We start from the raw sequence: 17,660 nt of genomic DNA, 5'->3' as shown, positions 1-17,660 counted from the left end.
GTGGACGGAGGCGACTAGAAAAAAAACTTACGTTACCACAAACTTCTCACGTTTAAATATTAAATAATTTTTTTTTTTTAATCTTTTATTGTAATTTGCCACTGCAACAGTTGTTGCAACAAGCAGATATGGTGAAAGAAAAAGAAATAACAGGGAATCATGAATGGAGAAGGCACCCAGTGGTGTCACTCCAGTAACGTGTTTTGCTATACTGAGAGAAGATCACGAGGCCATCTTCTCTTCAATCTCCTTAGAGGATTACCTGGTAATGTGGAGGAAGATAGGTGTTCTATGAGAGGGTTAGGATGAGCTGCTGTAAAGGAATGAAATTTGATGAAACGAGTGTTAGCAAGATCTGTAATGAAAGGGATTTTGAGGTCATTATGGATAGTGAGGTTAGATACGAGGTGTGTTCAAAAAGTAACGGGAATTTTCGTTTTTTGAAAAAAATATTTATTTATTCATCTACATTAATATTGTCGCCTTCAAAGTAGTCCCCTTCGCATACAATACACTTGTGCCAGCGCTTTTTCCAATCCTCGAAACACTTCTGAAACTCGATCTTTGTGATAGCTTTCAGCGATTCGCTTTTAATGTCATCTATGCTTGTAAAACGACGGCCTTTTAATGTTCTCTTTATGTTTGGAAATAGAAAAAAGTCACATGGAGCCATGTCTGGCGAATATGGAGGCTGGGGCATCGTTAAAGTTTTGTTTTTGGCCAAAAATTCACGAACAAGCAATGAAGTGTGAGCAGGTGCATTATCGTGGTGCAAAATCCATGAATTGTTTTGCCACAAATCAGGGCGTTTTTTTCGGATTGCTTCACGCAAACGGCGTTGAACTTGTAGGTAGTACTCCTTATTGATTGTTTGACCTTGTGGCAAGAATTCATGATGCACTATGCCATTAAAATCGAAGAACACAGTGAGCATAACCTTCACATTCGACCGCACTTGTCGAGCCTTTTTCGGTCTTGGCGATCCAGAATGCCTCCACTGGGACGATTGAGCCTTAGTTTCGACATCATATCCGTAAACCCATGTTTCGTCACCTGTTATAACACGTTTCAGTAGATCCGCATCGTTGTCGACTTCATTGAGTGACTCTTGAGCAACTTCCATTCTCCGCTGTTTTTGTTCGAAATTCAACAATTTTGGAACAAATTTTGCTGCCACACGTTTCATACCCAAAACATCCGAAAAAATTTCATGGCATGAGCCAATTGATATGGCAACATCATCAGCGACTTCTCTGATTGTGATTCGGCGATCGTTCATAACCATTTCTTTCACTTTTTTCACGTTTTCATCGGTTGTTGATGTGCTTGGACGTCCAGGTCGTTCGTCATCTTCAACGTTTTCGCGGCCATCTTGGAAACGCTTATACCACTCGTAAATCCTTGTTTTACTCATAGCAGACTCACCATATGCCTTTATTAACATTTCACACACTTTATTACACTTTATTTCATTTTTTACGCAAAATTTAATACAAATTCTTTGATCCATTTTTTTTAACAAACAAAAATCGCCAAGCTCGAAAAACACGTCTAACCTTAACGGCTGCCACTTAAGAAGTAAACAATGAATATTACTGAAAATTTTATCGTACTTCAGGGGCATGTGTACCAACATAATAAAAAATAAAAATTACAATCAGACTCTCCAAACCCGCGAAATTTAAAAATTCCCGTTACTTTTTGAACACACCTCGTACATAGAACGGAGCGTTAAGAAGTTTTCGAAGTATTTTTGACTGTAATGCCTGGAGGCGTAGTGAGTTGGAAATCTAAAGTCTAGAGAACGGGATTCGAACCCAGTAACAATAAAACTTTTTCCTCTATTTTAAACAATAATAGTGTATTCCCAAATTTGATATTTGGAATTAGGGCCTCCGAAAGAGCTGATAAAAACAGTTTTCGAATAAAATAAAATTAGCCAAGTTTATACTAAATCGATTTTTCAGTCTTTTTTTAAAGAAATTTTATCGATAATGGATCTATCGATTTTTTTTTTTTTGAAGTTTCTTGTGCTCTAAAGCAGGCGTGTGCAATCAGAAGTCTGTCTTACTGTCTTTGTGCGCCCCGAAGTACGAAGTTGAATTAAAAGTCGATTATCAATCTTATATTGAAAAATATTTATATTTAAAAAATAAATAATTACAAAAATAATAAACCGGTAAAGTTTGATTATGTCCAGAAGTCTCCGCTAACAGCAACAATACAATGCAATGCACATTACGAATTTACATCTATAGTTCAGTATAATAATAATGCTTGATTTACAAAATTAAAGAAAAATAAAAAAGAAATATGTAAATTAGTATTTTACGATTTGGATTGAAATTCGTCTGCCAGAATCTACAGTTTGGTATTCTTTCGGATAAGGAAATGCGATTCCTCTGGATTTATTCTAGAAGACCCAAAAGGAAGTGAGTGGGCTAGCTATTTCTTCAGCTATATTAGCCTAAACACGCTTATACTGAATAAACGAAGGGCCTGCAAAGATATAATTTGATGTGTGGTAACTCGTTTTCGTTAGCGAAATTCATAGGTAAAAAAAATCACTATTCATATCGCTTATCTTGAAACAATAAGTCAGTAAGTGCAGTGTGAGATAGAATCATTGTTGAAGCCAAATTCTCTACACCAAACTGATGAAATAATTCGAAACCGTTCAAGGATACAATAAACATGCGTTCTACGACGGTGCAAAACAAAGATATGGACTGCACATTTACAGTTATACTAAAACTGTACTTACAATAAAGAAAAATACATTGAGGAAAAAAAATCAAGTAATGTACGGCATGGAATTCCGTCAACCGTATCATAAAAATGATTATAAATGACATTTAAGAAAGCACAAATTGACGCTTAATCCAAAAGATGTGAATCATTAAAAAGAAAAAGAACTAATAATATAAAGGAATCGAGATAAAAGTGCACTGATAAAATCTAAATGTCATCAAATTTAATCATCAATAGAACCGTGGTGATGCTATATGAAGATGATGCAGTTTTAGTTACATACAAAGCATAAACCGTTCATGTTAAACGGATAATCTTACGCTTCGTACTTTTGGAGCGGTAAATGAAATGCATTATGAGTTAGTAGACTAATGACCAGTAATTCATTCTAGAGTGAACGCAATTTTGTAAAATTTTAGTTCGCAAAGTTTGGCTTGAACAATCTGGTTCAAACCAAATAACTAAACTACCTTGGTTTTGCCTATATACAGGGTGAACCAGAAGTACATCTAAAGTGGAGTTCAATGACGTACCGGCCAACTTCATATTTTCCTCTGTTCTTTAACAGTGACGTCACTTTAAAGTTTTTTTCTAAAATCATTACTTTTTTCCAATAAAAATGTTATTACTCAGAAAGTTTTAGTCCAAATTCGATTCTGATGACACGGTTAGAAAGACAGATAAATTTTCTAAAAATTGATACCATTTCGAACCATAAGTTATTCTCCAAACAGCCTCAATCTTCCTCCGGATGCTGGAAAAATAATAGTAATCGAAATTTTTAAGAAAACTCATTAGGCCCTTACGTGATCATTATCAGACCTAGGTGCTGGCACTTTTTATAAAAGTTTCCTTTCTTAATGGGCTTTCAAATGGTATATCATTTTCCAGGATTCCTTTTATCTTCGTATGAGAAATTACGTTTGTTTTACAAGAAAACGTGCTCACGAGCACTCAAGAAGATTATATCTTAATATCGGCTCTTTTCACATCCTAGATTAAGATCTCTTTACTGCCTTGGCAATATTTTCAGTAGAAATGGGATGAAAAAATACATAAAAATGACCTATCGCGTGCTCTTCTTTCTCTTTGATAAGTCCAAATAAGTCTGGAGAGCTTGGTACTTTGTTTTTGTCTAGGAGGAGCTTGTCTTAGAACATCTGGGAAGCCCCAGATGTGTTGAAAAACTCCTCGTTTCCTTCACGGTCTTGTAGTAACCATGTGTTAGTTATATTCTCTACTTAGACTCCTCTTCTAGGAATTTTCTTCAGAACGTTAAGGAACTATCTGAAGAAGTAGTTGATCACTGTGACTACTTCCTATACCTTGCTGTATATTTCTGTTCTTAGAATAGCTGGTAGCTTTGTTTCCTCACCGAGAAAGTGGAGGGCTTACTTAGTGGGAGCCACTGTAGATACAGGATGTTCATTTTAAGACGGCTCAAATGCATTTCATGCTTAAACGGTTGATTTGAGCAAAAAATGGCTGAAGAAAAATTTGAGCAGGCACCTTTGAAGGCACCAGTACATGCTGCACAAGTTGCGTAAAGTGCATTATTTGATAAATTAAGGAATAAGTTTGATCCTTTAAATGAAAGATATTGATCACCTAAATATGTGGCAGGAGGTTTCCAATTTTTTTTGGTAATTAAACGCAACTCTCCCAAAATTAACAAAAAATTATTAAATTTTCTTGTTTGTAAAAGAAGTAAAATTATTTTTTAGCTCTTTTGTCTAGGCTTGTGAACATCTAAAGCTCTTAACATTTGATTATTGCTTAGAAAAATCACTCGGAAAACGACTTATTTCCCGTTATTAAGAAAAATACTAGCTTTACTGCCTTGGCAATATTTTCAGTAGAAAGGGGAGGAAAAAATACATAAAAATGACCTATCGCGTGCTCTTCTTTCTCTTTGATAACAAGTTAAAAAATTGAAATATGATTAATAAATATCAGATTTTTGAAATGGCCTAGCACCTTTAATTTTGAAGATATCGAATTGCGGTTTCCGGTTTTTTTCTTATAACTTTTTATACTCTTTAAAACTGTGTATATGAAAATGGGGGTCTACTGCGAACCCTCAGTTTTGGACACGCGTCTGCCGCATATGCGGGCAGAAATCTAAAAATCAAGTCACATATTCTGAAACTAGAGGTGATGGGCAACAAATTTTTGTTCAGATCAACTGTTTAAGCATGAAATGCATTTGAACCGTCTTAAAATGAACACCCTGTATCATGATATTCTGTTAAGTCACAGATATCACGGTGGCACAAGTTTTCATATAAGATGTTACAACCACTGCCACTAATATAAATGATTTATTAAGTAACCGCTATGCCAGAAGTTGAACTGAACTGACAGACTTGATTGACAATTTATTTACAAGATTTCCTTACAATACTTCTTGAGCTTTACACACGACAAACTAAATTTTTGTGGCCCAAACTAAATGTATCATGAAATAAACTTTTCATTCTCATTACATGCTACTCATTTTTTATTAAAAGAAATAAAAAAAAAGAGGACAATTCAGTCCAATTATGGTATCTCTCGTGTTTACGATAAAATGTCCTCGGTATGATCACGTGCTTTTGGTCCGTGCATGACTTGTCATAAGTAAACATAGATTGTCCACTGCATGATTGCTCACATCTTATTTACGTCACTAGTTTTTTAACTGGTCAGAACTATTTTATAATTTAATTGCAACCAGTTATTCAATTTTAAACGCTACGTTCCAATATAACAGGTTCTGATAGTTTTTTCTCGATGTAGTGGAGAGGGTGGCAGATTTGAACAGAATTTACATTTTCTATTACAGAGTGCACAGAATCGTATTATTGAACCTTTCTATTTTGTTTTCTACAACTTTCAAGTCTTCTTAACAGATCTATATCAATAAACAGTTGGTACTTTACGTACATATCTATAATTTTTTAATTTAAAAAACGTTGTGTCAAATGTTAATATCTGCCCCCACTGGTAGAATTCACCCACTGACTTTACCAAACAATCAAAAACGAAGGAAAACTCTGTTAATTATACGAGGGTCGTTTGAAAAGTCCGTGCAAAAATAAAAACTACTTAATTTTTTGGGGTAAACCTTTTTTATTTTTCAACATAGTCTCCTTTTAGGCTTATACACTTCGTCCAGCGCTGCTCTAGTTTGTTGATCCCTTCCGAATAATAGGATTTGTCCAAGTCTGAAAAATAGCCATTCGTTTCTGCAATCACCTCCTCGTTTGAATAAAATCTTTTTCCCGCCAGCCATTTCTTCATATTGGGGAACAAATAGTAGTCCGAGGGAGCCAAGTCTGGAGAATAGGGGGGATGTGAAACGAGTTGGAACCCTATTTCCATTAATTTTGCGACCACAACTGCTGAGGTGTGAGCTGGTGTGATGGAAAAGGACTTTTTTGTGGGCCAATCGTGGGCGTTTTTCTTGCAGCTCGGTTTTCAAACGGTCCAATAACGATGAATAATACGCACCTGTAATAGTTTTACCCTTTTCCAGATAGTCGATGAGGATTATTCCTTGCGAATCCCAAAAGACAGTCGCCATAATCTTTCCGTCCGAAGGAACGGTCTTCGCCTCTTTTGGCGCAGATTCCCCCTTGGTAACCCATTGTTTAGATTGTTCTTTGGTCTCAGGAGTGTAGTGATGTATCCATGTTTCATCCACAGTGACGAAACGACGCTTAAAGTCATGCGGATTCTTCTGGAACAGCTGCAAACCGTCCTTGCAACACTTCACACGATTTCGTTTTTGGTCAAGCGTGAGAAAATCACTCGACTTCCTCGATTCAAACGAATGCCAAACACAAAGAAATAGACCGATCTGGCTGAAACTTGGTGTGTGTTCTTCCAAGAGATGCTACTAACTAAACATAACCTCGATACACGTCAGTAGTGCTATCTCTCTGACTTTGCACGGACTTTTCAAACGACCCTCGTACAACAGTTCTACCACAAAATATGGGGAAAATTACCAATCATAAATGTTTTAAATATTTGGCGAGAAATTAAAACTGTTCAAAGGTGGCTCCTCTCTCAACTACTATTTAATCTTATTGTTTTAAACATAATTTTTGTTACTTTGGGGTTTTAAATAAAATTTAAGTGTGAAATGTAAATAATGGCTCCCAGTTATCTTGAAGAAAAACCATTTATAAAAGAAATTATTTAGGCGAGTAAATAATTGTGAGGTTGGCTAAACTGTCTTCGGGAAATTAATTGTTATATCGGGATTTGAAAAGATATTGGTAACATCCGGTCAAAAAAAAAAAGACTGTTTATCAAACAATGACAAATAAAACTAAAAATATGGAAACTATTTGTATAACTATAACAGAACTATAAAATTCAACTCCGCCAAAACAACTTAGGTAAAGCGAGGAAAGCTTTTCAGTACACATAGAACTAGAACTGTTAGATAATGGCCCAAAATGTTAAAAGAATTTTTGTTACATTGATACCAATTCCAAAAGAAAATTTGGGAATTTCATCTTTTATAGAAAAAAAGAAGTCAAATTTGGATGTTTTTCAACGTTACCCATTTTCATCCACATTTTTGACGATCAACCCTTATACAACTGACCCAACAACTGGTTTTAAATTAATATTTTTGTTCTTTAAAAATCTGTAATTAATATGGAAAAGTTTTTAATTATTTCTATAAACTAAAAAATGAAATTAATAATAATATCTGTAAATGCAAAATTACAAAGATAACAAATATGCCCACACAGCAGCAACATATTGATGTTCTCTTATCTAGTCGTCTCTTCCAAACTAAAAAATATTTACTTATTTATAATTTATTTAATAAATGATAGATAACTTTATAACAAAAAATAAAATAAATAAATAAAATACTAATTTTAGGGAAAAAGTTGAATTGATAACGTTTGTTCCGCTTTGGTTTGCAAGAAATTGGGGAAAATTAAAAATAAAATTAAAAATTAATTAATTAAAAATTGTAAATTAATTAATAACTAAAAAAACACTTTTTCAAATTTATTTACCATAATTTTTGTTAAAAAATGTTTTCCTTCAAGCTTTTTTGAAATGGTGGAGCAAGTAAAATATAAAGAAAACCTAAAATAACCTCTTTCTAAAATTACTGCATCACAAAACTTTATTATCTAAGAGGCAATTTGTTCAATTTTTCAAGTTTTAATCGACAAAAAAAATTTGACAAATTTGTGAAAACTTCGAGTTAATTATTGTATTTCCTGTTGTAAAAGGATCTTGATAAGCCAACTTTCTATCCAACATAGGATATGGTTTTGCAAATATCTTACAATATAGATTAGATAATAAAGAAAATGTGGTTAGAACTCACAGGGATCTATACTCTTTTACCGATTTCATCTATCCGTAGAAAGCCAAAGTTTATTCTCTACTCATATCATATTCAGCAACTTTTTTCTCAAAATTTATTAGATCTGGGTTGTTACAAAAAATTACAGTTATAAAGGAGGATTTGTCCTATATTATAAAGAAGATTAGGGAATTTTATCTTTTATAGAAAAAGAGAAAAAAATTGTCAAAGTTGGGTGTTTTTTCAATGTTACGCTTTTTCGTGCAGTTTTTTTGACGATCAACTCTTATACAACTGTCCTACCGAACAGTTTTAATTCATAACCATAATTTTAGTTTTAAACTTTTTTTAAAACGAAATGTTTTTTTTTTTTAAATCTTTTATTGAAATTTGCAACTGCAACGGTTGTTGCAACAAGCAAATGTTGCTTGTCTAAATATGTAATGTCTTGAATGTAGATTGGAGAAGGCACCCAGTGGCGACACTCCATTAACATGAACAGATCGCTATGATTTTATGAAGAGAGTAGATCGCGGGGCCATCTTCTCTTCAATCTCCTTGGAAGATAACCTTCCATATTTGGAAGAAGATAAGTGTTCAATTAAAGGATTAGGATGAACTGCTGTAAAGGAATGAAATTTTAAGAAAGGAGTTTTAGTAAGGTCGTTTAATGAAAGGGATTTTTGAGGTCATTATGAATGGTGAGGTTAGAAATGTAGAACGGAGCGTTAAGAAGTTTTCGAAGTATTTTTTGACTGTAATGTCTGGAGGCCGTAGTGAGTTGGAACGCTTAGTCGGTCACCCATACTTCGATGCCGTATGATCAAATAGGGCGTATTAACAACAGGTATAAGAGTCTTTTGTTTTGTAAGTTGAGTTTAGATCGTTTGTCAAGTAGTCTGGCGAGAAGTTTTGTAGCGTTGGTTAGTTTCTTGTCTTTTCAGTCTACGAGGGTCGTTTGAAAAGTCCGTGCAAAGTCAGAGAGATAGCACTACTGGCGCGTATCGAGGTTATGTTTAGTTAGTAGCATCTCTTGGAAGAACACACACCAAGTTTCAGCCAGATCGGTCTATTTCTTTGTGTTTGGCATTCGTTTGAATCGAGGAAGTCGAGTTATTTTCAAAAAATGGACGAAAAAGAATTTCGTGTGTTGATTAAACACTATTTTATGAAAGCCAAAACGCCTCAGGAGACTAAAGAGAAGCTTGATAAACATTATGGTGACTCTGCACCTTCGATTAGAACAGTTTATAAGTGGTTTCAAAATTTTCGGAGTGGCCATATGGGCACAAGTGACGCTGAACGTTCTGGACGCCCTGTTGAGGTTACTACTCCAGAAATCATTGATAAAATCCATGATATGGTGATGGATGACAGAAGAGGGAAGGTGCGTGAGATTGCTAGTGCTGTGGGCATCTCGAATGAACGGGTACATAATATTTTGCATCAACATTTGGACATGACAAAGCTATCCGCAAGATGGGTGCCGCGATTGCTCACGCTTGACCAAAAACGAAATCGTGTGAAGTGTTGCAAGAACGGTTTGCAGCTGTTCCAGAAGAATCCGCAGGACTTTAAGCGTCGTTTCGTCACTGTGGATGAAACATGGATACATCACTACACTCCTGAGACCAAAGAACAATCTAAACAATGGGTTACCAAGGGGGAATCTGCGCCAAAAAAGGCGAAGACCGTTCCTTCGGCCGGAAAGATTATGGCGAATGTCTTTTGGGATTCGCAAGGAATAATCCTCATCGACTATCTGGAAAAGGGTAAAACTATTACAGGTGCATATTATTCATCTTTATTGGACCGTTTGAAAACCGAGCTGCAAGAAAAACGCCCACGATTGGCCCACAAAAAAGTCCTTTTCCATCACGACAACGCACCAGCTCACACCTCAGCAGTTGTGGTCGCAAAATTAATGGAAATAGGGTTCCAACTCGTTTCACATCCCCCCTATTCTCCAGACTTGGCTCCCTCGGACTACTATTTGTTCCCCAATATGAAGAAATGGCTGGCGGGAAAAAGATTTTATTCAAACGAGGAGGTGATTGCAGAAACGAATGGCTATTTTTCAGACTTGGACAAATCCTATTATTCGGAAGGGATCAACAAACTAGAGCAGCGTTGGACGAAGTGTATAAGCCTAAAAGGAGACTATGTTGAAAAATAAAAAAGGTTTACCCCAAAAAATTAAGTAGTTTTTATTTTTGCACGGACTTTTCAAACGACCCTCGTAGTATGGGGGATTCCATGTTAAGGATTCCATTCAAGATGATGGGAGGTAGGATCCGAAAATTTAATGCGAGAATCCTTGGGGAATTGCTATTTATCCAACATTTATGTTGCAGAATAAAAATTCTGTAGCTTTCACATTTAAGCATTTAATTATTCCTAGTCCGAAAATAATTTGTGTGTCACTAAGCCCTGTAATTGCATAGAAGGAGATTTAGGCTGTAGAACTAAATTACAAAATACCCTAAAATTACTTTATTATAAATATTAAAAGTGACTAAGAGAACATTAACAAAAATTTTTACGAAATTAATTGAGCAAAAAACATTTTAAGCATACAGTTTGGCACGTGTTCATCCGCCACCATCTTATCATGCATGACTTAATAATTCAAGACTTCTTTATGTTTGTTAAGGCCACGCGAACACTATATGCACGTGTGTAGGTTTGCGCGCGCAACAAGGCGTGAACGTCTTTTCTAATAAACTATTAATGACCGCGAAGTAATTGTGTGTTTTTTTAAAATTAGGGTCACAGTTGAATTGTTTGACTTGAGGAGGAACGCTTACACAATTTGCGGCGGTGATACCTCTTAGTACTCTTTCCGCATAATGTCCTTCCTCTTTGTTTTCATAACTGTTGGTGACACAACGGGGGCTGGTACCATTAACCAGAATAAAGAACGTTTTTTTGTTAGGAAGCGGGGTTATACAACTGAAGAGTAACAACTGAATGTCTTAGCGTTTAGTATTTTATTTCTTTAATTTTACTAACTCTTTGTCAGTTCGGGTTAAATTTTCTAAATTTTGGTTTTACCGGAAATAATATATTGGAGGTAAACTGATTTAATGCTGGATCCAGCAGGCAGGCGCTACATAAGTGATGTAAATAACTTGGAACTTTATAAGAGTGTTCTTTAAATTACGTGGGCAATTAATCTCTCATAGTAACAATGTAAGTAGATCAGAGCGACAGAGATGATGTGCCCTGTGTAATAGAGAAGAACAGGAGGATTTGTATCACTATGTAGGTGTCTGTCCAGTCCTGACCGAATATAGGGTAAAGTGGCTGGGAAAAAAGTATCTGAATCTTTCCGAAGTTATATTCCTGTTGAGTGGTGGATGATGGAAGCGGTTATTCTATTTCCATATTACCGCTTAGCCTTTATTATAAGAGCCATTAGCTCTTAAATACCCTTATATCAGACAGCACTTCCTGGCCCATATAAGTTCGTTACTTTAATTCTATATCAATTAGGTACTGAAGGGCAATCCCCAGACAAGCCTCAAAAGACACGAGCGCAAAAAAAGGTTACCAATTGCCAGTCCCACTATTTACAAGACGAATAAAACCGAAATTAAACAACAAGATACTGATTTCAAGGAATTATTGGAACCGCTCTTGTCTTAACGATTCAAAATGTAGCGTTAAACCAAGCATTCTAATACGAGGGTCGTTTGAAAAGTCCGTGCAAAGTCAGAAAGATAGCACCACTGGCGCGTATCGAGGTTATGTTTACTTAGTAGCATCTCTTGGAAGAACACACACCAAGTTTCAGCCAGATCGGTCTATTTCTTTGTGTTTGGCATTCGTTTGAATCGAGGAAGTCGAGTGATTTTCAAAAAATGGACGAAAAAGAATTTCGTGTGTTGATTAAACACTACTTTATGAAAGGCAAAACGCCTCAGGAGACTAAAGAGAAGCTTGATAAACATTATGGTGACTCTGCACCTTCGATTAGAATAGTTTATAAGTGGTTTCAAAATTTTCGGAGTGGCCATATGGGCACAAGTGACGCTGAACGTTCTGGACGCCCTGTTGAGGTTACTACTCCAGAAATCATTGATAAAATCTATGATATGGTGATGGATGACAGAAGAGTGAAGGTGCGTGAGATTGCTAGTGCTGTGGGCATCTCGAATGAACGGGTACATAATATTTTGCAACAACATTTGGACATGACAAAGCTATCCGCAAGATGGGTGCCGCGATTGCTCACGCTTGACCAAAAACGAAATCGTGCAAGGACGGTTTGCAGCTGTTCCAGAAGAATCCGCAGGACTTTAAGCGTCGTTTCGTCACTGTGGATGAAACATGGATACATCACTACACTCCTGAGACCCAAGAACAATCTAAACAATGGGTTACCAAGGGGGAATCTGCGCCAAAAGAGGCGAAGACCGTTCCTTTGGCCGGAAAGATTATGGCGACTGTCTTTTAGGATTCGCAAGGAATAATCCTCATCGACTATCTGGAAAAGGGTAAAACTATTACAGGTGCATATTATTCATCGTTATTGGACCGTTTGAAAACCGAGCTGCAAGAAAAACGCCCACGATTGGCCCACAAAAAAGTCCTTTTCCATCACGACAACGCACCAGCTCACACCTCAGCAGTTGTGGTCGCAAAATTAATGGAAATAGGATTCCAACTCGTTTCACATCCCCCCTATTCTCCAGACTTGGCTCCCTACTATTTGTTCCCCAATATGAAGAAATGGCTGGCGGGAAAAAGATTTTATTCAAACGAGGAGGTGATTGCAGAAACGAATGGCTATTTTTCAGACTTGGACAAATCCTATTATTAGGAAGGGATCAACAAACTAGAGCAGCGCTGGACGAAGTGTATAAGCCTAAAAGGAGACTATGTTGAAAAATAAAAAAGGTTTACCCCAAAAAATTGAGTAGTTTTTATTTTTGCACGGACTTTTCAAACGACCCTCGTATATGCGTATATATCGCTATCAATCATAAAAAAGGACCTTCCCCAAAAAATTCGCCATCGAATAACAAATGCTTTTGCGTTCAATAGAACCATTCATAATGATCTACACATACCCTCTTTCATCAAAAAGACATCATTTCAGCTCGATTTGAAAGAATCTGATTCCCACATCCAATCAGCTAAATCCAATCACTAATTCATCGCTACCTCTTTCTTTATCCCTTCCAAACAGCCCTATTTAGATGACTAAAAGAGTTCTCGCCCCAATGATTCTTAGGCGTTAGGAGTCAGTAAATGAATTTCTTATTTCGAATGATGGATGGAGTGATGGTCCTTCCCTCAAGAAACTCTAGGTCCCGCTTGTTGCCAAAGATCTATTCTTTTAGTTGTAAATTCCCAATGAAATTAAAACAAAAAACCAAATAAAAAAGTAGTTATCGCATTTTTTGAAATGTATTATATAATTTTTTAAAACGGCACATTATATATTAGACTTTATAATTATATTATAGAATAACGTTTACATAGCGAAGGCCAGGAAGCAAGCGAGATAAGGTGGCAAGGTTGTTCAAATAGTTTTTTCTGTTTTTAAAATTATTTTTTTAAAGAAAACGATGAAACAATGAGAATAAATGTCTGCAAAAAAAATGGTTAATTAAAAGAAGTAGATGATTCAAGGTCCTATATTCGAAATTAAGAGTACGAAGTGCGGGAGAAGATCAGTAAGTCAGCAATATCTTAAGAAGTAGAAGAAGTGTATTTGGATGCTAAATTTGTAATTAACATTTCAAAAGCCTGAACGATGTTAATTAAAATCCAAATTAGATCCAGATTTTAACAGGCGACTGGAATCTTATTTTTTTACTCGAATTTTCTCAAAAATTACTTCCCATTTTAGAAAAATCTGAAGGTTATTGAAGGACGTTCACTTTTTAAGTCGAATTTTCCAAGTTAGAGATATTCATTTCCAAAAAGTCATAGTTAGAAAAGTCATTAGTGACTCTAAAGTACCAGCCAAAAGGAACGCCGAATTGTATCCTGGATCAGAATTGATTTCCTTAAGGAGAAAAAGAAAACCTTTCAAGAAAAGTTACTTCTTTTTAGTAAAAAAAAATTGACATTTTCAGCCTGCCTACTTGATCGGTATCACATCATCAATTGCTACATGTTTGGAATCTTACTATTTTAAGGAACATTTAATCGTGCCAAATTTTGGAGACAGGATTTTCAAAATTGTAGATTTTAAATTTGGAAATTTTTTAATTTTTTAAAGAAGCTGAAAAAAAAATACCTCACAAAAAACGGTTTTGTTGATGAATTATTTGTAATTTGTGTTTCGATATTGATTACCGCACGATTACGGGGAACATTAACCGCATTTGAAGATCAACACAATGCTAGCAACCAATGGCAGGCCAGCCGTATCACACAATCACTTACCATACGATCATTGCTAAAGATTTATATTTTGAAAGTACCGCGCTACGTTTTAAAGCTTCTTATTACCGTATTCAGCTAGAAATTATACGATATTTAGTGTTACTAACATTTCTAGTACGATTACTTTTCAAATAAAGTAGTGAATACAACGCTTCAGCAACAAATTATCACTGAAGCAGTGAAGTTATCATTGAAAAGAAGCGTTGAAAACCTAGAATTGAGTCCAAACAAACACCTTCATACAAGATAATGTAGACAAATTTATTTACAAAGGCTTCAAGTGAGCCTTAAACCACCTTTGCCAGCTGTCATCAACATCCTATAGTTTTTCTTGGATTGATTTACAGAAGATTAGTGCATTTTATTGCAGAAAGGCAATGCTATACTGAACTTATCGTAGATTGAGTTCAATTTTGAACTAATTGTGTCAAATTCTACTCTGGATAACGGGTTTTCGACTAAAATCGAGAAGAGACAGAAAAAAGTAAAGTAATTACCTGGCACAATATAAAGTTTGGCTGGAATGAATGCAGGGTCATGTGGAGATCAAGGGGAATGAAACAGCCGATCAGCCGGCCAAGAAAGGAGTTAACACTCCTTTCATTGGCCCAGAACCTGTCTTGGGGGTCACCAAGGGTGCAGTTCATGAGGCTCTCAGTGACAAGATCTGGAGAGAGCATGAAAAGAACTGGGTGATGTGTCCTGGGGTTAAACACAGTAAGTGTACTCGTACGGTGCTTTGGCTGTGTAAACAATGAACCAATGAAGAGAGACTCTGTGCTTGGGTAGAAATCAGATTACTCTGATTACAGGCCTATTCACGGGGAACGGTAGGTTCAGGAAGCATCTGCACAAGGTGGGGCTTATTAGCTCGGAACCGTTGTGCAGATTATGTCTGGAAGAGGAGGAAACCGCCTCTCACTTGTTGTTCGATTGCGTTGCAATCGAGCGGTTGCACTATGAAACCTTTGGATCTTTGAGTAGCGCAAAAAGAACTAGTAGGGAAAGTCTTCAACCTCTTCAACAGGGGAGGTTTCGTCTACTAGATCCAAAAGGGGAAGGCACAATAAGCCTCTTTTGGCTGCGGTGCCCTGGAGCATAGGTCCCGTCCCTTTTCTAATTCTAAAGAAATCGCCTATTTTTTCAGGCGCGGCTTAACGTCCAACTACCAATTCGGTGTCGTGGACGGGGACGGAAGCTCATACTTTACTGTAAACAATTTTTTCTAACAAATACAAAGTAGTCATACGCGGGATCCGAACTGGGGATCTCTCACTTACAAAGCCACACTCTTGACCACTAGACCAACACCTGCCCTGGAAGTGACAGAATCAAGAGAGCAAATCCTGGAAATTCCCAAAAATGTGGCAGTATCGTGCCATTTATTTTGATAAAAATTAATAATTTGCTATCTTCTAATATAATGGAAGAAAAACTTGATCACTTACTGCGTATTATAAGCGTTTTCATGAGCTGGTGATGGTGCCGCATAACCAGGTTGTAGAGAGTGCAGTTCAGCACTTGAATTCGGACAGTATTCGTGTTGTTGTTGTGGTTGTTGTTGAGGTGATGTCTCTCTGGCGATATGTGCGGGACTTGAGTGTCCACTACCTTCGGATACCTCGCCAGTTTGTTGGTCGTAGCCAGCCTGGGTATTGCCCAGATTTGCTGTTATTGGAAAATAATTCATTTCTTCACCATAGACCGTCTTAACTCCGTATAGTGCTGATGTACGTAAGCCATATTGTCCTTGATTAACAAAGAAAAACAAAAACAAAAATGCATATAGGTTTTGAATAGATCAAAAAATTAATCGGTTTAAGTATTAATAATACAGGCAAGGAATGAAGGGGAAAGCTGATTGGTTAGAATATTTTGGATTCTTAGACGAAGTTCCTGAGTTAACATCCTGTCTTTTATGTTTTCTTTTCCTAGGAGCCTCTCACAGCACACTGTCCGATAAGGACATGGTTGGCTACTACGAGAAAACACTGTCTATTGGCTGGCAGTGCATTGAAAGAGGCTCCGGGTGCCAATGATCAAAGATGTTGATGCTCCCTCAATTAAACATAAATCATTTGACTCTGGTAATTCAACATGTATAATAAAATTTTCATTCAATATACACCATTTTTAAATTAGGGCAGCCCAAGATCTTGTTTTTTTTTATTCTTTTTTTGGCATTAGCTTTCGCCATTCAGCCAGCATCGTCTAGGTGCTTATCAATAGAATATCACTCACTCTCCATTCTTATAAATACATTCGCTTCACAAATTCATCTCTCTATTATATCCAACTATTTACATATACTACAACTAATGGATGGATCAGTACTCGATATTCCTGCCATCCTTTTCTTGCATTCATTATAATCGGCTATAACTTTTAAATACATTCATATTTCATTGCCAGCTCTGCTATAGACTTAAGCACATACATGTTGGTGGAGAATATTATGTCTTCGTAGCGAAATGGTGCATCTAAATACCAGTACGAGGGTCGTTTGAAAAGTCCGTGCAAAGTCAGAGAGATAGCACCACTGGCGCGTATCGAGGTTATGTTTACTTAGTAGCATCTCTTGGAAGAACACACACCAAGTTTCAGCCAGATCGGTCTATTTCTTTGTGTTTGGCATTCGTTTGAATCGAGGAAGTCGAGTGATTTTCAAAAAATGGACGAAAAAGAATTTCGTGTGTTGATTAAACACTACTTTATGAAAGGCAAAACGCCTCAGGAGACTAAAGAGAAGCTTGATAAACATTATGGTGACTCTGAACCTTCGATTAGAACAGTTTATAAGTGGTTTCAAAATTTTCGGAGTGGCCATATGGGCACGAGTGACGCTGAACGTTCTGAACGCCCTGTTGAGGTTACTACTCCAGAAATCATTGATAAAATCCATGATATGGTGATGGATGACAGAAGAGTGAAGGTGCGTGAGATTGCTAGTGCTGTGGGCATCTCGAATGATCGGAAGACCAAAGAACAATCTAAACAATGGGTTACCAAGGGGGAATCTGCGCCAAAAAAAGCGAAGACCGTTCTTTCGGCCGGAAAGATTATGGCGACTGTCTTTTGGGATTCGCAAGGAATAATCCTCATCGACTATCTGGAAAAGGGTAAAACTATTACAGGTGCATATTATTCATCGTTATTGGACCGTTTGAAAACCGAGCTGCAA

The 17,660-nt window shown here is 36.5% G+C and overlaps 1 protein-coding gene across 3 annotated transcripts in view; it reads right to left on the bottom strand.

The window, feature by feature from the left end:
* LOC141454485 (uncharacterized) overlaps positions 1-17,660 on the bottom strand; it is a 125,532-nt gene that overhangs the window by 50,030 nt on the left and 57,842 nt on the right. For all 3 annotated transcript variants that reach the window (XM_074128747.1, XM_074128746.1, XM_074128748.1), the window contains exon 3: positions 15,928-16,228. In XM_074128747.1, coding sequence (XP_073984848.1) covers positions 15,928-16,228 — 301 coding nt within the window. The remainder of the gene's footprint in view (positions 1-15,927; positions 16,229-17,660) is intronic.

The sequence above is a fragment of the Rhodnius prolixus genome, unplaced genomic scaffold, assembly GCF_049639745.1.
Source record: "Rhodnius prolixus isolate KJV_2025 unplaced genomic scaffold, Rpr scaffold_9, whole genome shotgun sequence".
NCBI classification, from domain to species: domain Eukaryota; kingdom Metazoa; phylum Arthropoda; class Insecta; order Hemiptera; family Reduviidae; genus Rhodnius; species Rhodnius prolixus.
Note: the sequence above shows the minus strand (reverse complement) of the source record. Positions and strands in the feature narration are given on the sequence as shown.